We start from the raw sequence: 19103 nt of genomic DNA on the forward strand, positions 1-19103 counted from the left end.
AATTTCTTGTCCTGAAATAGGTTTGAAATGTGACAGCATCAATTTATTCTTTTCAGGGGACAGTTTTTAAGCTCTATAATGGAAAAAAGGTTGAATCGGCAGAGTTTGGTTGTGTGGAGAAGGGATTATTATAAGGTTTCGGGCTCCTGGGTGGGATGTTTACTGTTGACAGCTTCTCTTTATCAGGCTCTAAAGAAATCTGAAATAGTTGGTCAGCTAGATTTATTACATTGATGCAAGAGAGTGAACATGAACACTATCTTTTAAGTCATTGTTTTAATTTAAACCCAAGAGTTTTGACACAGGTCCATCTATTAAGGAATTTCAATAAAGGCTAAGGAACATCATGGACAGCAGGGCACATCCACTCACTCCTTCAAGCCATCCATGTCAACTGCAACATCATACAGTCTGTGCTGTCCTTGCAGGTTTGATTATGAGTCAAACTGTTCAAGGTAGACTTACCATAGGCTATCTGAGTGTGAAACACAGGTATATCAGAGGAAATCAGATGTTATCAACTTAGTTTTAAGAAAAAAACATGGTTTATCCAAGATCCTGGGGAAAAGAGCTACTCAACTCACAATGCTAGAGTCAAGGTGATGTCTCTCAACAGTGGAGCTGCTGTAGCTGTTTACCCCAAATTTTGACTGACAGCTGCAACCAGAGGTGTGGACTCGAGTCACGTGACTTGGACTCAAGTCAGACTTGAGTCACAATTTTGATGACTTTGGACTCGACTTGACAATATCATCAAAGACTTGCGACTGGACTTGGACTTTGACATCAATGACTCGGGACTTGACTCAGACTTTAGTCTGATGACTTGAAAATACTTGAGATTTTCAGTGAGCGTGTTCAGTAAAATGTGTCCCCATTCAAAGTATTCAACTAATGCAGTGATACTCAACCGGAGCCACATGTGGCTTTTTAGTGACAAGTTGCGACTCTTTTAAGGCTTACTTTAAAAAGATTCTCCTGAAATCCTCTATAAATGTAAGTCCACACAAAGAAGACTGACTTTAACTTCCAAATTTAAATGAAAACTTGTATTTTATTACCGTTGAATGTGCGCTGGACGGAGGAACATGCGTAAGAGAGCACAGAGGAATCCCACTGGTGGCGCGTCTCTTCATTAAGTTAATTCATAGAGTTGTGCTGTCTTGTGTTTAAACTGAAGCTTCTAATGCCCTCGTTTTAACACATTTCTTCAGTCACTCCCTGCCGATGCTCTCCCATACTCGTATTTGATGATGACTTTTACGATGCGCATCATCATCAACGAGCCAAACACACACGGATTACATTCTGAAATAATGTAAAATTGAGTAAAACTTGTCCAAACATGGGTGTTTTATTTGATCTTAAACGTACTAATGATAAATACTGTCAAAAGGGCAGAAACAGAAAAATGAAAGCAACAAACTGGCAGGACAGAACGATTTGTGAGGGGGAGCTGTAGCTGTGAGGCGGGGTCGGTTTTAGCTATTTGGAGGCCCAGGGCAAGGACCAATATGGGGACCCTCCCCCCTTTAGCTAAAAGCATTAATAATGAGAGGAAAAAAAAAAATAGAGAGCATAACTTTAAGGTAACAGAGTCACAGAACTACAGTAAATGTCAGAATATTAAATATGAATACCCAAACAGACACCCGTGATTCATCAGCTCTTTTTTTGTTTATTCACTAGGAGGCAGTCATTGTGTTCACATAACTTGAGGTCTTATAACTTAACACATAACACATAACTTGTGGTTAAGAACTGATTATAACGCCTTAAACCTAATGCTTACCAGTCAAATATGTTCACTTACAAACACCCACAAACCCTACATATCCACTCACACACCTATACATACACACACACTCACCACACAGACACACACACATTCACTCACATTAGATGAGTTAAAATGACTGTACAACGTATTCAAAAGTTCATTTGTTGTTGCACTGCTTAGCACTGATTATATCCTGAATGCTATGTCAGCACTCTTTTCTGTGTTATTAAGTTCTGTCACACTGGTCTTATTTTATTTAAAAAAAATAAAACAATTCGGAATGCATTCATTGTATTTGTCAAATTTAATACATTGTTACATTGTTAAAATGGCATTTTATTTGGTAAACAGTGCTTATGACTTGTAAGTACTCGAAAATTTCAAGCCTATGACTTCGGACTTGACTCAACTTGTGTTGTCTTTACTTGAGACTTGACTCGGACTTGCACATCTTTACTTGAGACTTGACTCGAGATTTGGGATTAGATACTTTTGACTTACTTGAGACTTGCAAAACAATGACTTTCTCCCACCTCTGGCTGCAACTATTGAAACATTTTTAAAAAAAATTTTATTTATTTATTTTTTTTTACTGCAGACAATTTGAATGGGGAAAAACTGTATATGATTCTAGAGAAGACACAAATTGTAGGCTGTCAGCCTCATTAAAAAGAAATCAAAATGTAGTTTGCTGTGGTTAAATGGACTCTGTACATTTTAATGAGATCATAAAGGGACTTAATACAATGTATTTGCTGACCAGTGAATTAAAGGCAGCTGGGGGAGAGACTTTGACAGAGGGTGGAGCAGTGAAACTTGCAGTGCCATTTCAGTGCAAACAAAATCCTGAGTTATTGTGTTGAGTTGAAGATGTGCTGTTTCTCAGTTCTTTAGAGCAGAAGTTCTCATATTTCTCTCCCCACAACCCCCAAAATAAAGGCGCTAGAGACCCCCACTGCACCTGAAGGTGGTTGGAGCTTAGTTGAACACAGCCGTGCACATTCAAGAATAGTTGTGTGCAGACTTTAATTTCAAGGATTTTTAAAATATGCTGATGTCAGCATAAATCTCACAAAATAACCATGTTTTCTTTTGTATTTAATTCACTTATGCATATATATATATATATATATATATATATATTAATATATATATATATATATTTGTATAAAAATAGGTAAAATGTGCTGTTTGCAATCATTTTAAAATATTCTTTGGTTTTTGGAAGACATCTGGTGACCTCCTCTCAGTGTCTTGTGACCCCCAAGGGGGTCCCGACCCTCACACTAAGAGCCACTGCTTTAGAGTGTAACCACTGTGAAACAATCAGAAACATCCTGCATAAGGGTGGACTGATATTGGTTTTTCAGGGCTGATATTGATTATTAGTAGTGCATACAGCTGGTGATCGATATTTGGAAACAATGTGCATTTTTTATGACAAACAAAGTGTACTTAATGTGGCAAAAGTAAAACTGCATGTAAAAAAAATAAGTAATAAGGAAAATGAACTATTTAACACTAGCTCTGGTAACATGAGAAACAGCACAGACCAAGACAGTGGCAGTGCGAAACAGGAAGTGATATTGTGCACTCCCTGTGTCATTGCCACCCAGGCTTCAGTGTTGATTGGCTTGCAGTTGTGTAACATCAAGTCAGTTATACAGTGTTGGAGGTGGGACATTAGTTAAGACTGTACAGAGTGAAAACAAAACCAAAGGGTAAGATGCACGTTGCAGTCAAAAGAAGCATATCTTTGAATTAATATATTTTGGTCAATTATCAGTAAAATAAAAGCTGATAATCTGCCAAATGCCAAATATCTGCATCAGTAATAAGCTGAAAAGCCTGGTCTTGTGGTTTAGTTATTCTTTATATTCAATTTAGAAGTCTGATAAACAGATCATTCACAAAAGAATTGTCTGCTAAACACCTTCCAGCACGTCCATGGTCCATTTCTTTTTGCATTGTTCAATTCCCACAGCTGGAGAAGCATCTGAGGCCAGTTCTGTTTTAAACAGAGGACTTCTCAGTGATTTGTGTGGTGTCTAATTTGTTCTCCATATGGTGTATACACACACACACCCATACACACAGCTAAACCCTGCTAAAGTCTATTATTTCTCTGCAAATACAGTTGCAGGTAAACTGGGCCAGCTCTGCCATGCTTCTCTCTACAAAGTACCTGTTTTTTTTTTTTTTTCAAATAAAGTTGTAGATTGGCTGTCCCCATCAACTATCATAATCCACTACATTGTGTTTAATGAGCCACATGGGATTCATCCGCCATTCAGGGCCTGTCTGGGTAGTTTAGAGTATCCTGGTACTGGGGAAACTGGGAAGTCTCAAGATGTGTAAAGCCAAAACATTGTCTCTGTGGCTCTCTGCTAAAATCATTCAGTGTTGGCGTTATTAGAGCTTCACCTCTGATTAAACCATCAAAGAAGGAACGCTGGTTCGTCTGACCAGAGCACCTCACAGGGGTGGGGCTTTAGAGCAAAGGAAATGAGGTCTGACTGGGGAGACACCAGAGAGGAGAGGTCACATCCTCACTGAATGAGTTAGAGAAGAAGCAGAAGCAGGGCGTTTCAGCACGTTAAACTCTTGAGAGTCACTGTTTTCCACAGAAAAAGTCGACGATGATAGAAAAGTGGGTCTGTGTGCCGGGGTAACTGCTGTGTTTCCAGGTGGTATAAATTGGCTGCTGACACCATCTCCATACATAAAAATGGTGACCTGTTGTCACATACACCAGAGGGAATTATTATTATTCTACATGAAGACACTTTGAAGTCCTTTTCCTCCTCAGCCCCCAATTTAACTTCTGCATTGATTTACATTCTCATGTCTCTAGTCTTTTGTAGTGTAAAAATCAACTTCACTTTAATTTGAGATAATGAGCATCTAATTTCAGGGAGTTATATTCCTTGTGGTGAGGCAACCTTTTTCAGGTGAAAATTTGCAATGCAATTTAAATGGATAGCATTATTAGAAAAATTAGGACAGTGAGGGGAAGGTAAGCTTTGGTTTGATACTCTTCCTCCTCCATTAGTAGCACACAAAAACAGGACAGAAAACTTTGCAAAAATGATGCAAACAGCATCAGTCTGACTTTATGGTGGGTTGATTATAAAAGGGATGTTATGTGAAGAAACATGACTTGGAGAATATGAATTGCAGGAATTTAGTGCTAGTGTGACCGTACTTAACAAAGAAATGAGAAACACAATGGTCTGCCAGGAACGTCATGAAGACAAGTAAAGGATCTGTGGAGTCCGGGTGCATGTCACCTCAAGTTTTGTTTAGATAATATATTTATTGAAACTTAAGTCACAATTAACCAGGAAAATTCAGTCCCCTTGCAAAGCTGATTGATTGGCTGTATTTCATGTCTGTCATCAGGCAGATCAATTTTGCAAGATTCAGTCTAAAAAGTTTGAAGAAAAACTGGACCAATCAGCATCATTTGTGGAGAATGAGTCATGATTTACTTGTACTGCGAGCATGTAAACAGCAATGCAGGTGAATGGATTCACATGATTTAGCTGTAGCAGAATTTTATCAGAAGTGGAAATTTCTCTATGAACCCCTTGAGCCATCACCCTTCATTTTGTTTTTTGTTTTTGTTTTTTTTTTCTAATTTGTCTCACCTGGACTTCTCGTCTTAAAAGCTTGTTAAACATCAACACAGTCGTTCAAAGCAGAGCTGTAAACATACTTTATTCAGGACAATCTGAACTCTAAGAATGTTTTTTATCAGTGATGTCACTTGATTAAAGAAGTTATGGGACTATAAAGACAAAAGAATAAACTAAACAGAAATTAATATTCAAAGATTTTTATGTGTGACACAGTAAATAATAATGGCCAGGACTTTTGTTGCAGACTTGTTCTCCCTTCTCTCAGGGACTGATAAGTGAAAAAAAAAATGATTCTGTGACTAAAATCTCCAAAGTAATCACATATTTACAAAAAAAAGTTCCTGTCCTTTATCGCATCGGCTGGTTTTGAACTGTTATTCAAAGCAGCCCCTGTCTGCAGTGACAAAGCATGATGGGACAACAAAACAGCTTGCCATTGGTGGTCACAGCCCATCACAAAGCATTGTGGGACTACTATTGCTTTGCACTACAGCCCATCCCAGTATGGTGGTTAGCATGCTAAGCTAGCAGCAGACACGATGAAAATGGTTTTAAAAAATGGATAAAAAGACATTAAGTATTAGAGTTACAGGTGTAGATTTAACTTTTAAATACCCTCTAAAGTCACCCAAGTACAAGGCTCACTAGAAAAGCGTCTGTAATGGCTACAAAGGCATGGATAGCATCATTAGAATGACACAAGGAAGGGTTCTCTTCTTGTTTGCGACAGTGCCAGTCTCAGAGGGTTAAAAGAGGATCAAAGAGCCATACTGAAAACTTTTCTTGGTGGAAAATGCTTTAATTCTTCTCCTAACCGGCTTCATACTGGCTCCACTGATAGTGATCAACAGTAGTAGCTGCCTGACAACCTTGCGTTATGAAGTTTACTTCTCAGTGGCGGCAACCACCTATGTTGTGTTTTTTGCTGTTATTCTTCCTTAATGAATGTGTCAGACAGAAAGTTCATCCAGTCACCCTCTTAAGATTTTAGTGGGTTTTTTATATTTTCAATAACATCAACGAAGGGCTGTTGCCCAGATGGATGCAACATGTGTATCCCATGCAGCGGATATGAAACAGTCTGTCATGTCAGCTTAGAAGTTCAGTGCCACTTTGATTTAAGCCCTAGCAATTATCAAATGTCAAATATTTAGCTCTAAATCAGGTTTGTTTGACTGTTACTGGAACCCTTTAGCAGAAGAGTCCTGATGGTCTCACCTCTAACTTGTGCATGCAAACCACCTGTTTGCTTTGAATATAAAATATGTCTGCTTTCCTTCATCCTATTATTGTCATTAATTTGATAGCTTTGCTTTTTTGAACTTGATCGATAAAATCAGTTAGGGAAGTAATCAAAAATCAGAAAACTCATTTGCCCACCTAATGGAATTATTGAACTCCTCACTTCTTTGTGTTGATACGCTGCTTCTCATGAGATCTAATCAAGCATCCAATTTCTCCCACTGCCTGTAATCAGGGAAATAATTAAAGCTTCACTAAATCTCACAGAAACATACATTTATTTGCATACATCTCACTACTTTTTCTCTTTGAAGAGTAAATTTTCTGCTCTTGGTTTGTATTCATAGTCAAGGGCTCGTTCCCTCTCATGCAGACTTTTCTTAGCTTTGCAGCTCCCACTGTAGTTTGACATATTATTTCAGCCAGCAGATTTTCAGGTGGTCCAATGTTTCAAGGTTTTCCATTCTATCTAATATCATAAACTACAGCTGACACAAAGCAGTGTGCAGCATGGCAGCTCTTCAAATGACTGGTAGCTCTTTCTGGCCATTTGTATTTTCTGTGTGTCCGAGCTCAGCGGGGGCAAAGCCGTTAGTTGACGGCAGATGATCCCTTCTTTAATGAGATTTTTTTTCCTCTCGTCTCTGTCTCGCTTCATGGCGCCTCAAGGGAATCATCTTAGGCAGAGAGAATCCCTAAACCATGAACAGAAAAAAAGCCTGGACACAGATAGGACACCAGCACTGAGACGGACGTAGAGAGAGGGGAGGATGAAAGACGGGGAGGGGGAGACGGGTGAGAAAGAAAGGAGGAGGAGGGAAGTAACAGCCAGTGTCATACACTAACAGACGCCTGACTCCCCTCCTCTTGGGCTAACTAGCTGTCAGTCAAAGTGATGCCATTTTAGATATGAGCATCAGTATGGATTCAGTTTTTCCAGGGAGCTGACGGATCCTTCCAGTCACGCTTTGTTGAATGTTTGTGTCAGAAGTTATTAAATTACACAGTCCAATTTATACAAGTTTGTCATCGACTGCATGTGATGGCTCAAAACTTCACATGATTACATCTTTTAATTCACCACTTTGCATGTCATGTACAGAATATTTCTGTTCCACTGGTTGTCAAGGTGATAGAATTAATTTGGACCAAGATCTGAGATTTCTAACACACATCACGCTTCATCCATGCACCCATCCATTAGTCAGAGTCAGTACATCCAACCCACCATCCTCTATCTCTACCTGCTGATTAGCTTCAAGCTTGGAACCAATCCCAGCATGCATTAGGTGGAGGAGCAGGCACACACAAGAGAAAAACAAACACATTGATTATTGTGGGAAAGTAGGATTAGATTTTATTCACTGAAGCTGCTTTACTTCTGACTGTGATAAGTGTGCATAGTGGGTATGTGGACTGAAACTTGATTCAGCTTATGTTGCAAAATTTGTTGATTGTGTCAGAAGGTTAGTGATCCCATCCCTGTGCCTGCAGTCCACATGTTCACATGCACTTGGGCAAGATACTAAACCCCAAATTGCTCCTGATGGCATTGCAACAAAGATAAAAGAAGTTCTTAAGTATTGTACTCAAGTAAAAGGTCAGTTGAAACATACTTAAGTAAAAGTACTGGTCTATAAATGTACTCAAGAAAAAAGTAAGTGTTTGTTTTAAATTTTACTTTAAGCACTGAGTAGCTACTGAGGGGTAATACAGTAAAATATTATCTTTCCTTATGGGCAAAGCAAACAAGAGAATAGATCTCCAACCAGGTTGTTCAGGTAAAGTCACACCTCTATAATAAAGTAAAATACACAGAAAAATTGACACTGTTGATTTAACTCGTATAAAGTTATATTTAACACTACAAGTATCGATCTTGGCTTACACTACATACAGTTAAACTACACTTTTGAAAGTTTTAAATAATTTACAATGCAACAGAGCTGCAGGCACTCATTAAGATCTGTGGTAAGGGGGAGTTCTCACATGACAAGAACAAAGCGGATGAATGGATGGATAGATGGATGGATGGATGGATGGATAGACGGATGGATGGTTTAAAATAGGAGTGCTAGTTGAGTCATTTTGAGCACATCTGCCTTCAAACATTAATGTTTGTAGTGTATGGCTGCTCTGCCTTGGTCCATCCTCAGAGGACTGCTGGAGTGGGTTCAGTCTTATAAGTACTTTTGAAAAAACACCTAAAATATGTTCTTCCCAGCTAATTTTCAGTGTTCAGACAGTGTTTCAAGCTTGTTCGAATAATCTGAAATTCATTAAAGGCTAGAGCTTTTACATTTTCCACTGGTGTAAGGTTCTGTCTAATTAGAATCTAATTACCCCAAATGCATGTTAACACCAGATGTGTAGGGGTCATTTATCTGTCCATTAATCTGCCTTCATACATCCAGCCAGCCTCCTCCCTCCATTGAGACTAATGACTTCTGCTCAGCACCAACAAATCATAATGAGCCCATCTGACAACCTTTATGGTGCCTTTTAGCCTAAAAGCAGAGGCACAATGGGGAGTCTCACAATGGAAAAGCGAGTAAACTCACCACAAATTACTTTCTTTATTGTTTACAAGAGAAAGTCTGGAGACCATGGGAGGGATGGAGAGGTGGAGGGGGATGCTTGTGAGCATAGTCAGGGGGGTCAGAAATGATACAGGTAGTAGGGAGGTTGCGTAACAGTGTGGTAACCACATCCTTACCATTGTTCCAATCCTGCTATGTGTGTTTGTGTGCCTGCCTGCTTGCTTGTGAGGTCTGACTTTGAGCGTGCTGCCTTTCAAAAGGCTCCCTGATCATTCCTTTGTTCCTCCTCCTCTCCTCCCCCTCTCCCTCCCTCTTAGCGTGGCTTCCTCAGAGAGGGGTTGATATATGACATCTGTTTGGGAGGAATTGGATCATGGACATCCCAAGTGGCACATGGAAATGCATCTCCGGTATTTTTTTCATGCATCTTGCATCTGGATTTAGGGATGGAGTTGAAGGAAAGAGATTAAAGAGGAGGTTTGGCCTGAAAAATAAATTACTATCCTCTTTCATTCATTGAAATGAGTCCAGGACTATCAGCAGGCTTTGGGAGGAAACCAGAGGAATAAAGAAACAGTTTGAATAAACCCCTCCTTGAGAAATGGAGGGGAAAAGAGGAGGTAAAGCAGAGAGGAAGGTCCATGTCAAATCTTGTTAAAGTGACAGTCTGATGCTACAAACCTTTTTTCCTTGTTTCCATTGGAGTGATGGACTGTTTAAAGCCTTTTCTTCCTCCTGTATCTACTCTGACTCTGGTTCCTGTCTAAATGTCCACTGATAAGAGAAATTATAGGGATGTTAGCAAGTCCCTGTTAAAGACACTAAAGGAGAGGGATTTCCTTTGTCACAGTGAAGTTACTGACCTCCTTTCTCCCATTCCTTAGCTAAATGTTGAGTCAGAATAAAGAGGATGTTCAGACCGTATAACTCCAGAGCATAACTGATGGGACAAGTGGCTTGGCTTCCTCACAGAGAGGCTGATATACAACATCTGTTTAACTGGAACTGGATCATTGACATAAGGAGAATTCAAGGAAGAAGAACATTAGCTGCTGTTCAGGGAATGTGGGGTTATCTGTTTTATTTCTTTGTATTAAATTAGCTCAACCTCCTCATTTCTCTCATTTGTTCTCAATTAGCCACACATTGGATTCTGGTTCTTTTGATTTGTGTCTATAGACACAAATCAAAAGAACCAGAAAATCATATATTTTTTAAAGATGACCATTTAACCAGATGATTGTTTGCAGCTAATCCCTCAATAAACATGGAAATTGTGTGTGCAGGTCATTGAGACCCCGAAAAATATGGTCACAAGCTTTAAAGAATTCATTTCTCTTTGCTTTTTAAAATCTACAGTAATCTACTGATTTAGAGCTGATACTCAAATCCTAGCTGTTAATGTAGGGTTACGTGTCATGATAGTACAGCTATTATATCGATCAACATGCCTAAAATAGTACATGCTAGTGGCACTCTGTGGATGTACTGTGGCTTAATGCTAAATGGGTGCTAATATAAGTATTCTTGCAATGGTAGTTGCAAACATCAGTGGAGACCAGCTCTATTAAAAAGTTTAATTCTAAGTTATCTTAGAACTTAGGGAATTAATCAGGATAAATTGCACCTTTCTCTTTTATTTTAAAATTCCACAATTTAACATCTAAAACTGCTTTTTGTTTCATTTAGCATTTTTGTGCTGTGTTAAGCTAAAGTCCAAAACACACTGGCATTGTCTGACTTGCATCCTGTCGCCCCCATTATTTCCTGTGAACAAGCCCAAACCAGCTGTGTCCAGATGCACCTGGCTGCATTGCAACACTTCATGCCGCTGCTATGCCAAACACGGCCGGCCAGCTGTTTAGTACATCTCGGCAGCTGTAGTAGCAGCTCTGTTTGAGAGTATGGAAACAGAAATTGTGCTGAGGTCTAGAATAAAGGCTCATTTATGCTCTTCACATACATGAAAATAATTCCTTGTATTTATAACTTAAAGTGCATCTATTATGCTGAAGTGGATGTTGAAAAATAATCCACAAAAGGTCTCCGTCTCTCCCTCAGCTACTTCGATGCTGCTCCCTGTGTAGACTAAAGAAAGTATGGCCCGTCCTCTGCTCAGCTGTGCTCATGTAGTTGTCTGTCTTTGTGCCCAGGTGAGTTAAAATCATTTATATGTTTGTATTTCTGAACAACTCACTCAAAACGTGTCAATATTTCCTCTGAAAACTCTGTTTAAGTTAGGTCTTTTTTCAAATGATTTTTCTTTGTTGTGCCCCTACAACTGGCAGTGGAGTTGCAATGTTTGGTCTGTATCTGGAAGCTTTGAGAGAACGACGAAATACAAAATGAGAAGAACACAGAGTATGTGCAGAAAGTTCCCTCCATATCCATATACGTTTCAAACATACAGCACAAATGAGCCTTAAGTGGAAGGCTTTGGCTGCTGATGAAATAGCGCTGCTCTTATCATTTCTTTTCTTTTCTTAACCCCTGAGGTGTGGAGGTGAGCCTCAAGCAGGGTCTCGGCTCTGGTATCAAGCTCCTGGCACAAAAGTGGCTGGATGGGAGTTAGCTGCTGTTGGTGTGTGCTAGGGTTGTCAGTTGGCACAATGTGATGGTGCAGCAACTGTGTGTTTTGGACTTAAGGGTAACTAGCTTCTGTTTGGATACAGATCTACTTTTGTTTTGAAATACAACAAAGTACTTTGGGTATCTTGAAGATTATTACAGGAGCTTAAAACCCTGAGAAAAGGAATTTGTTATGGATTGAAAAAGGAATAAGAAAAAAAAATAAGAAGATAAATGTTTGATAACACAGTGTGCAGATGACTTTTGACTGTGAGTTTTTTAAACTGAAATAAGACATTAAAGAGCAGTGGTGGACTTAAGTGGTGGCAATTAATTGTTATAAGAAATAGTTCACTAATGATGGTGATTGTGTTTAATGCTGACAGCCCAGATCAAGAGACGGTCAGCAAATGCCCATAAAATGTCATGATTTTTTCAACTTTCAGTCAAGAAAGTTAAAGTTCTTTTTTGACAGGAAACTTAAATAATTACAGTTGTGTGGATAAGGAATGTCATCAATATCAAATAGATATAACCGATGGAATTATGACCTATTCAATTTTAAATTCAAGCTTTACTTAGCTTATACCACTTCTGCTGAAAATGTTATTCATTCATTCTTTCCAACAAACAATAGAAAAGGATGGACACTGATTTCAGAAAGGACTCGGATCAATAAAGAGTGTAAGTGTATCATTAGCCATTAAAACTGACAATCTCAATCCCTGTTAAAGACAAAGAATGACTGGCTATTATCCTCACATTAATTTAAAGGTATTAAGTCGCAACCAAACCAAGCAGAGTTTAGTCAGTAGTTCAGTTCAATAAAAATGGGGAACCACCATACCTCAAATGAAAATTCTGCAAATAGACAGAAAAGCAAAAAACAGTTTTGTTGTAGTGGACTAAAAACAGCGATCACCAACCCCTTCATTGAATAAGAGACACAGGATGCTCCAGTTAACAGATCTTAGATGCGAAATGTTAACATACTGATGAACGGCTGAGAGTCAGACTTTGGGTCTTGAGGATGACTGTGTGCAGTCTTGCTGTGCTAAAAATTATGGAGTGATAAGTCGTTAGTAGTTATGGTCTCATTTTCCATTTAATTTCTCCAGCTTAAACCCCCACTGAACCACACAGCTCATCCTTAAACAGTGTCTGCATTATGCATGGAGCAGAAAGAGTATCATAGTAGATATGAAATATGCATGAGCCCCGATGCTCCCCCCCAAAAGGAAGGAATCGTTTTGTGTTGTCTGATTGCGTTAGGGGCGAAGATCAATGAATTGTGCTATGAGTGGTGTGTGTGTGTGTGCTGGGTGGTTGCATGTGGTATTTTCTTGAAATGGCACTGGAAATGAAAGAAAGATGATCGGTTTGCATGGATGATTGTGATGACAGAGAGGGGTATGAGATGAAGGAGTGGGAAGAAAATGGACATAGACTCAAAGGTTGGTGTTCAATTTGAAAGGAGGACAAAGGAACAGAAGAGTAAAGAGTGAAGGAAGAAGAAAGAGAGCAAAAACAAGAGCTAGAGATCATCAAACAGAAGGAGACTCTTCTGGGGGCTGTCAATAAAAGCAATATCCACTGATTGATTGTGTCACTGTGTCACAGTTCTGATCCCTGGAGACCTTGGGTTTGTGCGTTTATGTGTAGAAGGGTGGGGGACTCGGGGGCTCAGCTGTTGTCAGAACAGGGGGCCACGCGCCTATTTTGGAAACAATCCAGAAATCCCATATTGTGAAGCCACACTCGCCACAAAGGGAGCGCCCCCATTTTTTTTCCTTCTCCACCCTGTTCTCAGTTTATGATTGTATTTATTTGGGCGCATGAGACAGCGAGGCCATGGCTTTTTAATGAGCCCAGAGAGCAGAGCATGTGTTGTGTGTGTTAGTTTTGGAGTGTTACTCTTGGATCTGGTTTTCGAGGGGGGTTTCCACCAGATTTTCCCCCTTCGAGCTTTGAGGTGGTGGAGGACTCATTGTTAGGATTTGCATGGCATGAGACACTCAGCCACAGTTCATCAATGTGGCTGCTGTGATAAACAAAGGCAGCATCTCACCCACGCAGATCCACAGCTGTACACATAAGCACACAACCTGTCACAGATGTACTCTCTGTGCACAAAAGACGAGAGTAAGCCTTGATGGAGGAATTTAGTAAAGATCTGTTTAGAAACTTGTGGTTTAATCGGGGATTACAGTTTGGAGAAACTCCTGAACCACTTAGGAATTGTCAGGGAAATAATGACTATGTGCATTATCATGAAGCCCAGGTCATGGCCTCATCAGACGAGGCTAGCTTAATGCGTCATGAGACTTCTCTCACTGTGATGGGATGGGGTGTTTTCTTCCCACCATAAAAAAGCTGCTGCAGATGGACTGTCTGCCATCACAGCCAGTGGTTGATTACTCAGCTAACTGCTTGTTATAGTGTCATCAGGCCCCCAGCTGAGGTAGTTGATAATCTGGTGAGCCTGACTGGCATCCTATTCACAAAGATATTGACATTTATTCTGAGCAGATAGTGTTCTGAACAAAACAGTAAAGTAAATCATAGTAGCTTTCCATACTTTTTTAGCCAAATTGATCTTCTTTTGCCCTTTAACATTCAGAAAAAGCAGAAAAAAGATCATAACACAAGTTTGCGATATGACAGAAAGCCAGGGTTTGATTTGTTAGGATCTCTAAATGTGATAGAAAGCTTAGCTTTGTTTGTGGGTGAGAAAATGGCAAGTATATCTATTAATTACTAATTAATCTACTAATTAATCTGAGAACTGGTGATTAAATAAAATAAGATTATCAGTTTTTGAACTGTCATTTTTATACATGAAAAGAAGCATAAGCAAGCTACAAGGATGTATTTGTGAGTTGTGCAATTGATAGTATTTTGTACAGGAGAAAATTATACTTTTTAATGATTGTGGAGTCTCTACAGTGCTTGGTGATTAGTAAACCTGCCATGTCAGTTATTTCCTTTTTTTTTTGGGTTTTGTTTTTTGCAAGGCATGTAGCCTGCCTGAAAACCCTAAAAAATAATGAGTCACTTGACGACGCCCCATCCAGTCTGCTACACGCCAGAAGAGCCATGGACGAAACCTCAGACATGAACCAACTGTGCAATGCGAGCAGCTCAGTGTTTCCCACTCATTGCTTAGACTATGTGCAGTGCCATAGCCTTTTCTCTTCCACCATAGTCTAATTATCCCCCCTAAAGTCATATTTTCATAAGGCTGGTGGCCTGCTCAGCAGCTGGTACAAGCTCAAGCGCATAAACCGCTTAATGCTGCGCATACAGCAAACAAAATGTTTCGGTGTTTCTTGATATATTTTTGTCTGTTTGTTATTTCACATTTCATTTTCATATTTTTATTTTCATTTATAGCTTGTATTTTTCACATATACCGAGTGTTTGATTTTAATTTTGTGTGATGCAGATGTTTTAACCCCTTAAAATTCTGGCTAAAATTAGTCAAAACTCCTACCCAGGACTTAAAGTGATTACTGTGTTTGAATCGAACTCAACTGGACTAAAGCATGAAGCCTCTTCTACTTCAGGTTCAATGCTGACAACAATAGGACAGAAAATGAGTATTTCACACCTGTTTTTATGAGGAAAAGTCCAGGTGTTTCAAACTGGAGAATCTAGAGATGATCATGGTTGGCAGACATTTTTCTATATATCACTGCTTATGATTACCTGGGAAAAAAACATTATTACAGCAAAACAGTGACCTATTGAGAACAACACTGGCAAATCTGAAGTTATACAAAACCAGTCCATGGCTCTTATGGATGTGATCCTGTTTTTGGACTGAATATTTGACTGGATTTAGATTGTGGGGACTCTTTTTGTGTTTGATGGAATATGATCTGGAGAGTACAATAGATGATTAGCTGTGTCACTTGTATTATAGTTTCTTTGTTTGTTTATAACCCAACAAATGCATTAATTGTATCTGCTGTGGTGATTTTATCCTTGAATGGTTAACATGGTCCAAATCCTGAGAATCAGAGCTCTCTTATGGTGCAGGACATGTGGGACATTTATGAACAGTCATTTGGAAGTAACTGATTAGTTATTTAGGGCCGGTAGGCCATTGGATTTTTAAGGGCTTAAACTTACTGGGTGGTCGTGTATAATACTTGCTGTCTCAATATTGCTACTTTTTCTTTTCTCATTATCAAGCAGCCCTGTACATTTCTAAGAATGAATCAACATATTTGATATTGCATTGTGATAATGCAGGACCTGTTCTCTGCATTATTTGTTTTTTTTCCAGCTAGTTGTTGAAGAAGGATTAAAGTATCTATTGGTTCGAGTATTCCCCATAGCCATGTTATTTTTTGATTTATAGATCTCAAAGTGAGATCCTTTTAGGTCTAAAACCTTATTTAGAGTCAACATGGTGTGCTATTTTGATCAGTGCAGTGTGCTGGTAGTCTCTGTGTGTCAGCCGACTAGCACTGATTACATTTTTCAATCTCAATTAGTAATAATCTGTTTATTATGACATAAAAGATGCAACACAATAGCAATACCATTTCCCTTATTTCTTTAATTGGAAAATACTTTATGAAATAACAAACTAAAGTCAGTTATTTCAGTATGTCCACATGATAACATTGCCAAATCCATGTTTGCACATTTAATTCATCATTTTCATTTTTAAAAAAGCTTTTCTGATAACAAAATAATTGAAAGTGGTCATTACAACTGAGCAGACAGCCGTGGTGTTTGCTTTGTTTTAATGTGCTGGCTGTGGTCCTGTTTGATGTGACTGACAGCTCAGACAACCACTGGGAAGGTTATTAGCTGCTGTGTGCTCTGCTGGATGATGACCAGACAGTTAATGTTGACACAGTGACTAACGGGGCAGAGGAAATGTGTGTGGGTATGCTGTTAATAAACGTGTGTCCTCTTTCCCCAGAGCTTTAGGATCTATTTGGGGACTGGCAGGGGAACAAAAGAGAAAAGGAGGGATTAAAAGGTACAGAGAAAACAAAAGACTTTATGAACTCAATGGCCCTCTTATTTTTGTCTTGAGCTTATTCCCCTGTTCTTTTATTTGTTTGCACAGGAATGCTTTTTAGCAGGAATTTTCTGCTTTATTTGTGTAAGTGAAACTGTGCTGGATACTGTGAAATCCAGGCCGCCCTTGGAACAGAAGGATTTGTTCAAAATAGCTCACTGAGGATGATGTTAATTCCTGTTGGACTGTTTGCGTTTGGAGTCACATCTTGATGGCTGTTGAGTCGATGTCAGAGCTGCAAAAGCATCCCTTCTCTTTTCCTCTTTCCTGGGCCTGTAAATATCTCCCTCAGTCCTTCCTTCCAGTTTTTCCCAACTTTTCCATTCCTCTCCCCTTCATTCCTCCTCTCGGTCCACGTGAAGCACAAACGGATCGGAAACAGCTGTGAAAATTATTCAGGCTAATAAGGTCCAATCTTGGCTTCTCAGTTAGTTGCGGTGCAATGCTTCAGGCTGTATTTGTCATGAAGAAAAAAGAGCCCTGCTTTGAAAATCTCCTTAAAGTTTGCAGTGTTGCTTTAACGTTGCTCCATTTGTGTGTGTGCAGGGTAACCCATATGCAATGGATACTGCCTCTTCTGCCAAAAGGGCTGACTGCCAGGCCAAGGAGAAAAGAAGAGTGGGAGCACACTCCCTCCTCTCATCCCTCTCTATTTCAGTCTCTTGAACTCTCTCCCGGACACACACTCCATTTATTCTCCTCTCTCCCAGCTCATTGCTCTTTGTTTTTATTCTGCTTCATATAGGCCAGAATATTTCACTATGTATCCCACTTTTTCTTCTGTTCATTTCTTTTTTATCCCCCTCCATCTTTCTTTCTCATTTTATATCGTTCTTGGCTCGTGGTTTTTGGCCCCACTGCTCCTCTCATCACCCATCACACTGTCTGAGAGAGAAATGCCGCAGAGCTAATAAGCAGAGGGTACTGACAGCCAGAAACCATAAGATGATGAGTTCACTGCTGAGCTGTGTGGACAACCCAGGTCACAAGACAAATTCCTAACCTTTTTGTGGCTACATGTGATAAGCATGGCCTTGGAAAGTGTCTAGACTATGTTCACTGCTTAAAGCTCACTGATTTAATGAAGAAGTGATTTCAGATGGAAGACAGTTCAATTGTTCCTCTCTTTTACCTCATAAAATTGAACTTTTGGGCTTTTGTGTCTCTTATTGGAGAGATAGGACAGTGGAAAGCCCTGTGCATGCAGTTTGTGAACCAACAGGCTAACAGCCTAAATCTCTTTTCTACATAAGAGATTTGGTTTCAGTTCAATGATTTCAAAGAGAATTTTTTCTCTTAAAACACAGGAAGGCAGTTTGATGCTGGTGTTCTTTATGAATTAGGAATTAACTGATGCCAAAGAAAAACATGCAACACTCTTCACAGATTTCCATTTTAATTTGACTCCCAGTGTTATGACTATAACTTCTCACAGAGGTATCATGAGTGAGAGTAATGGAACTTGGCATTAAAGGTACGGTGTGTGTTAAATTTAGCCCGGTGATTAGAAGAACAACCTTATGTAATGAAACAGTACTTATTAGTAGGTCTATCTTAATTAGTGTTTAACCACCTGAATACAAAATGTTTTATTTTTTTAATAAACCCAGAACAAGCTTTTTATTCATACAAAGTGAGAGTCACCTTCACGGACTCCACCATCTTGTACTACAAATGAGGGCAAGAAATATTTATTGATATTAGTGCACTCACTTCATTTCAGTGCAGGAATTCTTTAAGTTGTTCTTGTGTCTGGAGCAATCTCTCTGATCTGCTTATATTTTCTGTCCAAAGAAATAATCACATTTACTAACACACTTTATTGTTTGTCTTTGACTAAATACCAGTATATGAGTTTGGCTTGGGCCTCTTCCATTTAAGAGTTACACTGGTGTCCTTTTCTTATCCATGTTCTACCGGCATCCTTAAAGATATTTCTACAAATCATTTACGATACCAGACAGCTTTTATTCTCCCGCTGACTTTCAACTCATTTTTTTCTTTCAGAAGTGTTGATTCAGACTCTGTTTTGGCACCGTACCATCTAAAAAATATAGATTTAGCACTGGTATCAGAAAAAAATAAACAATACCCCACCCTAACCATCATACAGAAGGACTGTTGAAACCTTTTTCCCCTTTGGAGATTCCAAAAAAACAGACTGTGGCTTATAAACCTGGACGACTAACATTCCAGATTTTAAAGAAATTGGTAAACGCCCATTTTAAGCCCAGAAAAATGGCTGTCCAGTTGACAAAGCTGCAATTCTCTTTAGTAAACAAAGCTCACTT

The 19103-nt window shown here is 39.2% G+C and overlaps 1 protein-coding gene across 9 annotated transcripts in view; it reads left to right on the top strand.

Moving 5' to 3' along the window:
* The window catches only part of prickle2b (prickle homolog 2b), a 132763-nt gene that overhangs the window by 37465 nt on the left and 76195 nt on the right, over nucleotides 1–19103 (top strand). For 2 of the 9 annotated variants that reach the window (XM_041783474.1, XM_041783476.1), the window contains exon 3: nucleotides 11265–11356. The exons of 3 other annotated variants lie outside the window; for them this stretch is intronic. Coding sequence is in view for 1 of the 6 variants with exons in the window: in XM_041783467.1 (XP_041639401.1) it covers nucleotides 16711–16770 (60 nt within the window). In the remaining 5 variants the exon portion in view is untranslated. Of the gene's footprint in view, nucleotides 1–9520; nucleotides 9614–11264; nucleotides 11357–16710; nucleotides 16771–19103 lie in introns of those variants that run through there. 4 more of the 9 variants (XM_041783477.1, XM_041783473.1, XM_041783478.1 and 1 more) reach the window with 4 other exon arrangements.

The sequence above is a fragment of the Cheilinus undulatus genome, linkage group 3 (genome assembly GCF_018320785.1).
Source record: "Cheilinus undulatus linkage group 3, ASM1832078v1, whole genome shotgun sequence".
Lineage (NCBI taxonomy): Eukaryota > Metazoa > Chordata > Actinopteri > Labriformes > Labridae > Cheilinus > Cheilinus undulatus.